Below are 7,957 nucleotides of genomic sequence, written 5' to 3' on the forward strand. Positions count from 1 at the left end.
CCACTCGTCTGCTCATCTGTATTTGTACTATAAGTGACTGCAATTAGGTGGATTACTTTGGCTCTTACTGGGGTGGGAGCTGGTGAGAAGGAGGATGTCTATGGCTTGCTGTATCTGCTGCTGTGCGTCAACCACAGGGTAGTGGTTACAGTACAGCCATTGTCCAAATTCCAGCAGAATATCCACCTTCTGCCACTGACTTTCAGCACTCTGGAGTTATAGTTACATCACAAGACAGCATCAGCATCAATGGTCAGTATCGGTATGGCCATGGACGATTGGTAAAATTTAACTGTGGGCAATACATTAAATGTCCAGCAGATGTCACTGTCATTACATAAATGTTCTGAATGGTCCAAGTAAGCACTTGTTTTAAACAATATATGAGTCACATCTGCAACAGCTGATTAACATGTAACATGTTCAGTAGATTCTATCAGGCTACACATGCTGATGTTGGGTGATCTTGCTCTCTGGAGCTGTACAAGGTGATCCCTATTACCTGTAGGGCCGTGATTGCATTCTGGTAGCAGGCCAGCTGCTGCTGAGTGTCTGTGGAAGAGAGAGCAACACGGTGCCACATCAAAGCACAAGCCAGCTCTCCCTGGGAAAACCTCTGCATGTCCAGCACAATGCTCTCTCCTAGCTGGGCTTTTACCAGCACCCGCAGCTTATAGAGGAGTCTGCAAAAACCCATGTGCATGTGCACACACACACACACACACACACATACACCACACGCACATACAAAAGAAAGCAAGATTAGCCATTTACAGAGACACATGTATGTTGCAGCAACGTGATTCTCTCATGATGTCATGCAGGCATAATCTATATTTTACAGACACTCATACTCATAGTTCGATTTAGGCTTCATTATCAATCCTACTTATATGGCGCGTACACTGGAGTGGTATGACTATAAAAGTACTGCACCAGAGTACACAGGACTACATAAGTAAAAATGCACAATACAAAACAAATAGCCTTTAATGTAGACGCAGAATACCCACTTAAAATAATCAGCAAAATACTAGATGAGTGGTATAACTGATAACGACAGCACTAGACACTGCTGTAGATGCTGTTGATGATTAAGGCCATGTCCCAGTGAGGGGCGCGGAAGCGGGCCAATCTGCTCACAGTCTGTGGGGAGTGTGGGGCACCTCTCTGATGGCCTGCTCCAGCAGCTTTAGGCCACCCCTCCAGTCGCTGTTGTCCGTGTAGATATGGAACAGCGCATTGTACATGGCTGCTCTCATGGCCAGGTCATCTTCAGTCAGATCTGGTGAGGGAGAGAGAGGGTGAAAATGTGTGTGAGTGTGTGTGGCTGGAGGAATGAGAAAGGAAAGTAAAATGACTTTATTACTTTGACCTGAAAGCACATGGAATAAGGCATGCCTCTCCACAAAGCCTCTCCGCAAAGCCCCTCCCCCAAGCCCCTCCCCCTGTCTCCTTCCCTTCCTGTAACCCCCATCCCTGTATGTCCACCAGCCCTTCTACCCAACAACCTCACATGGCCTATCAGTATTGAGAGAGTGAGCGTGGACATATGAGCATAACCGGGGGGAGGGGCCGGGAGGGGGCTGTAGGAGACGGGGACAGAACAAGGGGGACATGAAGGAGTTGAGAAAACAAATATTTGCTTGTGGCTGTGCTGTAAGGCAGACTTGAGCACGTCTCAGTGATCCTTCTGCTACCACATGCTCTAAGCTATTCCGCTCCTCCCCCTCCTGACATGCTCTCCTACTTCCTGCTTAAACTGAGAGGCCCCTTTTCACTCTCTATGACAGCATTGGTGGTTCAGTGGTAGAATTCTCGCCTGCCACGCGGGAGGCCCGGGTTCGATTCCCGGCCAATGCAGTTAAACTTATTTTGCTTGCTAGTTAATCATATATGAAAGGCTTACATTTTACATCACAATGTAGATACACATTACCTAAAGGAATAACAAACCAAATATAATTGTGAACACAAAAGTGACTTTTTTGTTGCTAAAAAAAGCTCTCACCGCAAGATGCTTTTGTTTCCTTTTCCACATGACTAGTCATGACAGCATGTTTAGTCTAATTGTGTCTTATTGTCAGTGTCCAGCGTTGGGGTCACAGGCCCTGTCTGTTTCTGCTTCTGACTTTTCATCTGACTGTTTATTTTTTTCTGTCCACAGAGTTGAAATGTCATTACACTCATCTTTATTGTGAATATTTCACAATGTAACAAATTATTTATTGAGCAAAATCAAATAAACATTTTCATTACTGATACTATCATGTTCTATCATGGTAATTACCATATAATTACTGTATAACAATTACAGCAGAAGTTAAACATCTTATGATAACGAGAAGGCATAAAGAAATCATGTTTATGAGCGTTAAGTTCTTACTTTGGCTGGCTGGGGGTAGGTGTGGGCCAGGGCCCTCAGAATGAGCTCCAGCGGTCTCCGGAGCTGCTGTCTATACTGCGGGGAGGCCAGCAGAGGGAGACAGGCATTCCAGTAGTGCCTGGCTGCGCTCCCACACAGTGGCCAGCTAGTCGCCTGCTCGGCCAACCTGCATGCGGAGCACAACATGGGGAAGGAGGCCACAGCATGCACAGGATGGAGAATACAAGATACGCATAGAGGAAATGCAACGGTGACCGCCCATCATATGAGTTAACGTCATATCAAAGTCGAGACAAAGTCAGAGTCGTCGTCTCCTAATTTCATTTCAACTGATAGTATAACAGTATAATAGATATGTTAGTCTCAAGGCACTTGAACATTAAACTACTACTTCTAAAACCCCATTAAAAGGGGAATCTATTGGGTTATGTTCATGTGTTCCCTCAACCTGTGACTTAAGAGTTCTTTTTAATACTTTTGAAACTCTGAGTTCATACAGGTTCAGCTCGTGACATAGCTGAGTGAGGGGAGGTGTTCTCTGGAGCAGTCGCGCTCTGCACGCTGACCTGATGCTGGACTGCAGCGCGCCGAGTGCGGCCACGTAACGGACAGGATGGCCACAGCACTGATGGAGCATGCTCAGTCCTCTCAAACATGCATCACTGCTCAGCATCTCCTGTACTGCTCTAACACTGTACCTACACACACATGCAAACACGCACATATACAGTCACATAAATTTTAGTTTACAATCAATTATACAAATTATCCCAGTGTAAATGAATCAATGTTTGTTGATTTTTTTTAATAGCCTGGTGTAACAAGCTAGTGAGTCATACACCAGCTTTCTGTGATTTGCATAATGTGTGTAAATTAAAAATTGCTGCAACATAAAGTTTATTTTACAAATATCCAGGACTATGCCAAGCAGTCACATGTACAGTGATATTCTTCTAAGGCCACTAGGTGGCAGATTTGCTATATGCTTCTGTAATACATTTTTTCTGTGTAAAGAATATTATATAAATTACTTTCATTTCCATCTTGGAGTTCTAGGCTTATACAACCATTGAGCTTTACATGTTAATGTTCTTCTTCGTATGTTTCCTCTAGTTTTGCTTTACTTACAGGCTACACACTGTGACCTTTGTGCTATGAATGGCAGCCTGCTCTAGCTGCAGTGCATTCTGGGTACAGGTCATGATGAGGTCGTGATCAGAGCTCTGGTGGGCAAAGTGAGCAAGCTGAGTCCACACATATAGCTCCGCCACCAGATCGGACCACTTACAGTCCGGTGCCATTCGCGCCAGCTGTTACAGAGACAGAGAGAAATAAAGATAGAAAAAAAATAAAGACATTAAACAACCCAAAAAACAACAACCACACTTAGATATATTAGTTGGAAGGGCCACAGTAAAGGCAGCTAAGCTAACCCTCTTTAATAAATCACAGTAGGTCATACCACAGCAAGACTGGGTACAGTGAACTCCATCAACCTGGGGTTGCTATTACAAGACACCATCTCCACTCCAACCAACACACGAGACATGGCAGCCACTGCCTCGTTTTGACTCTGAGGAACAACACACCAGTGTTGCCAACTCCTCAGTAAGGAAAGTAGCTATTGGTTGTCCTAAAAGTCGCTAGAAGTCTCTAAATGATGTCATCATCTAATTTGCATAATACATGTTTTTTGAAGCTGTAAAGGAATAACGTTGGGCAGAGGTGGGGACTCGAGTCACATGACTTGGACTACCCCCCCCTCCCCCCGAAATTATTTTTTTCCTTTCTTAATAAACTAAATAAAGAAAAACTGAGACGACAGTACAGCTTTAAAAACGCAATAAACAATAATATCTGTACTAGATAACATCTTAAGCAAAATAAGTTTCCAAACAAAATAAGGTTCACAGCTCCGTGGTTCTCGGAAGCGGAATATGTAAACAACGCGCACGAGGACGTCAAAGGGATGAATCGAAACTAGCTAGCGATGGTGCTAACGACAGCTAGCGTTGCCACAGCGGGCGGAAATTATCATACAGTTAAGCCCGCCCACTAAGAGAGAAGATATGATTGGTCAATTTTGCTGTCATTTGAAACTGGTATTGCGCTGAATTATAACTGCCAGGCCCTCTGTAAACGAACAGCGGGCATCACAGTCCTGATAGGGGGAGACACAGGCTCACAGGCTTCCACTCAACCCCTCACCTTCCAACACAGATTGAATAGACACGGGTGAATATTTTATTTGCTTATATTTTTGTAATTGTTTAGATGTCGAATGTCAAACTGTAAGTAGATAAAATAAAATTGGATAATTATATATATAATGCTTTAAGAATATTTTAGGCCCTCTGAGAGGGCGTAGAGGGCCCTGACGGTTCCCCACTGGTCAATGGTCTCACTGAAGACTAACCATTTATATTTACATCCCGCTCTGTAAATATGGGGCGGGGCATCAGTGGCAGCTTTGGGCATGCGCAGTTCATTTGCAGTGTGGACGTGGAGCGGTGAGGGTCTGCTCTGAGTGAGACTGCACTGAGTGTTGTGGGGCGGGGCTCACGGCAGCACCCGCCCCAGAGGAGCAACTGAAGAGCGTGTGTGTTCAGAGTCTCCAAAAGTCTCTAGTAACACCACAAAAAGTCGCTAGATTTGTCGCTAGTCGCTTTTTACTACAAAAAGTCTCTAGAGGGTCTGAAAAGTTGCTAAATATAGCGACAAAGTCGCTAAGTTGGCAACACTGCAACACACAGACACACCTACTGGCACAAGAAAATAAGTATTATATCGCGATCGATCGATCGCCAGTAGTTGGCGAATTAGTAACTCGTGTGAGCGTGTGAAGACAGTCAAATGCGTGTTTTCCACTACGCCGGTTTTAAAAGTATTAGCGTCTCGCTAGGCTTGTAAACAAACCGCGCACCACGAAGGTGTAGCAGTGTGTCGTCCTCAGAGCTGATGAAGTAACCGGGCCACAACACACACCGTTAGTGCAGGTGAGAGCGGACCGGCTGGGGAGCCGCATGAAACCAGGCAAATAGCCGCAGGTTGGCCACTCCTGTATTAGAGTATGATTACAGTATTACTTATATTACACCTGCCTATTTAAACCTGGCTGTCCCAGCCTTTGTGGAGCATTACCAGTACTCCCAGTGCATACTGCGTGTTCCTCTCCACTGTCTGTTTTTCTTGTATTGACCTTGTTTTGTAATTCTGTGATTTCCTCCACTGCCTTACCCCTTTTGGAAGTGTCTGCCTGATGTGTTTGTTTGCTCTGCTGGTATTTGACTCACACTTTCCTCTCACTTTGATCTTGATGCCCCCCTGGCTTGGTCATTTGTTAGTGTTGGTTTTGACTATCCTCTTGTCTATCATTTTGGATTGTCCTTCTGAAAATAAACCTGGCTTAACTTGGATCCACAAACGCCTGGCAGGTTAGATATAGTTACAGTCACCTTATACGCAGCTGTCTAGATGCAGCACTTCATCATTCACTTCTTCATTAGGACTCGGAATCATCAGGGAGCCAAGTGCAGGTTGAGCACCGGTTATTATACAATCAAAAATATGACCAAATAATGCATTATTACACACAGTAGAACTGAGCGCATTCTAAATGTACAGTTCTTTACGGAAGTTCCATTACTTGTTCCGGCCATTCGATTAGGCAAATGCTAGTGGCGCCGTCTGTCCAGAGGGGGCGCTCGGGGCACGAGGTTTTTTTTTTTTTTTTTTTACAAATACATTATTTATAAATGTGAAAACAAGCAAAGTCCACATAATCATAATTTCATTGTTTAATAATATTAGTCAAATTGATAATTATTATAATAACAACACACGACACCAACACACGACACACAAGTCCTCTGGGACCCAGGGTAGAAAAAAGAGAAAAGTGTAGGAAGAAATGCGGCAAAAAACCAGAGGTAATATAATGGTAATATGTGGTGAATTAACACTATACCAACTTGCTGCTGCAGCAAGTGTTTAGTTTTCACCCATGTGCTGATAACCTGCTTCCTGGCTATGATGGGCACTCTCTCCCCATTCCCATTAGACAACCGCAGCGCATAGTCACACAGCTACAAACCAGACAAAACATAAGCATCCATCCATCCAGAAATGAATCTCTCCATCCATCACTCCTTCTTTCCTCTCCATCCATCACTTCAGTACTCTATGAATCCCTGCCATTCATTCATGCTGCGAGTCTGCTGGGACATCAGGTGCTATTGGTGGCCCTGCAGGGAGACTCAGAACCTCCACACCCACCGGCTCTCATTGTCACTGCTCAGTTCCTGCTTCTTTGCAGACTCAGATCTTACCTCCTTCCAGTCTGCACTCTCTCAGCATGGAGTTTGAAAACGCTAAGGCCAATTTAATAGACCATCTCAAGTACAATAATATGGCTACTAAAGCAGGCAATAAGTGAATCATTTCCATTTAAAAAAATATATAAAAGTGCAGGAATGGAGTGATCCTTTAGTAGAGGATTCACCACGTCTGCACAGTTGCATTTAAGTGAAATAAATTGTAAAAGGAAAGCTAAGTTCTTGTCACAATGTTGTTATTGGCGCCATAACCTGTGAAGCTGTGCTGGGAAATTCTTGTGTATAACCTGCATCATTCCTGTTATGTATCATTAGGGAGCTGAAGGAGTCAATGCTTCACCTGGAGATCTGCCTTTACTCTTTACATTCTGAACACATTAAGGTCTAATTAACCCATCTAATTAACAGTCTGATGAGAATTGAATTAATATGACCTTAATCAATTAAACGTTTCGTGTGGGTTCTGGGCAGCATCCGCTTTGCTGAATTAGGAGAAATGGCTGGAAGGTGAAGCAAACTCTTACACAAGCCTGTTTTTTCTTAACAGTGCAGCCCTGTCCTACACACACATGTACAGGTGTGTGTGTGTGTGTGTGTGTGTGTGTGTGTGTGTGTGTGTCCAGGTACACTGGGTTTAGCCGTAGTGTACCAGCATGCTTTGCTCTGGGCCTGGAAGAACTCTGGGTCGAGAAGGCAAGACCTTAAGGGCTCGTGCCATTTTCAGGTCACACATTCTTTTCATTAGTAGTACTTCTCTACGTGAACTCCAGCCAGCCTGTCTGCTCCAGTAACTTTGACATGGGCTGGGAAAGTGTCTGGAACGTGGTGTTATTGAACAGAACTACATACTGCAGGTCAGCTTAGGCAGGTAAACAGTGGGTAAAGGGCAGATCCTCTGACACAATCTACTCAATATTCCTCATTCTCTGCTACATCCCAGCTTCCCCTCCCTCACCTCTAGTGCCTTCTTGATGTCTTGCACAGCAGCTGCCTCCAGAGGAAAGGCCTGAGTTGAGGCCGATCTCTCTGTACCCTTCCCGCCACCTTTCTTTGCCCTGCCAGTCTGTGGCTGTGAGGCCTGACTGGTTTCTCCAGGTGGGACACACCAAGGTTGAATAAGACCCTGAGCCACAGAATCACACAACAGGACCAGAAGCACCACCTCCCTAGAGAGACATAGACGGTCCAAGAGAAATATGAATATGCCAAAATAAAAGCCATATTCCTGAATCAGGTG

The 7,957-nt window shown here is 44.6% G+C and overlaps 1 protein-coding gene and 1 non-coding gene across 2 annotated transcripts in view; one reads left to right on the forward strand and one right to left on the reverse strand.

Moving 5' to 3' along the window:
• Positions 1-1,145: 1,145 nt before the first annotated feature.
• LOC143476910 (cilia- and flagella-associated protein 46-like) overlaps positions 1,146-7,957 on the reverse strand; it is a 13,415-nt gene continuing 6,603 nt past the window's right edge. Inside the window, exons 8-12 of the mRNA XM_076975322.1 lie at positions 7,676-7,886; positions 3,515-3,696; positions 2,953-3,084; positions 2,387-2,552; positions 1,146-1,285 (exon numbers count right to left, since the gene is read on the reverse strand). Of these exons, the coding sequence (XP_076831437.1) occupies positions 1,280-1,285; positions 2,387-2,552; positions 2,953-3,084; positions 3,515-3,696; positions 7,676-7,886 (697 nt within the window). The 3' untranslated portion in view covers positions 1,146-1,279. The remainder of the gene's footprint in view (positions 1,286-2,386; positions 2,553-2,952; positions 3,085-3,514; positions 3,697-7,675; positions 7,887-7,957) is intronic.
• Positions 1,793-1,863, forward strand: trnag-gcc (transfer RNA glycine (anticodon GCC)). Its single transcript has one exon. It is a non-coding gene; the product is annotated as a tRNA-Gly (tRNA).

The sequence above is a fragment of the Brachyhypopomus gauderio genome, chromosome 15, assembly GCF_052324685.1.
Source record: "Brachyhypopomus gauderio isolate BG-103 chromosome 15, BGAUD_0.2, whole genome shotgun sequence".
NCBI classification, from domain to species: Eukaryota; Metazoa; Chordata; class Actinopteri; order Gymnotiformes; family Hypopomidae; genus Brachyhypopomus; species Brachyhypopomus gauderio.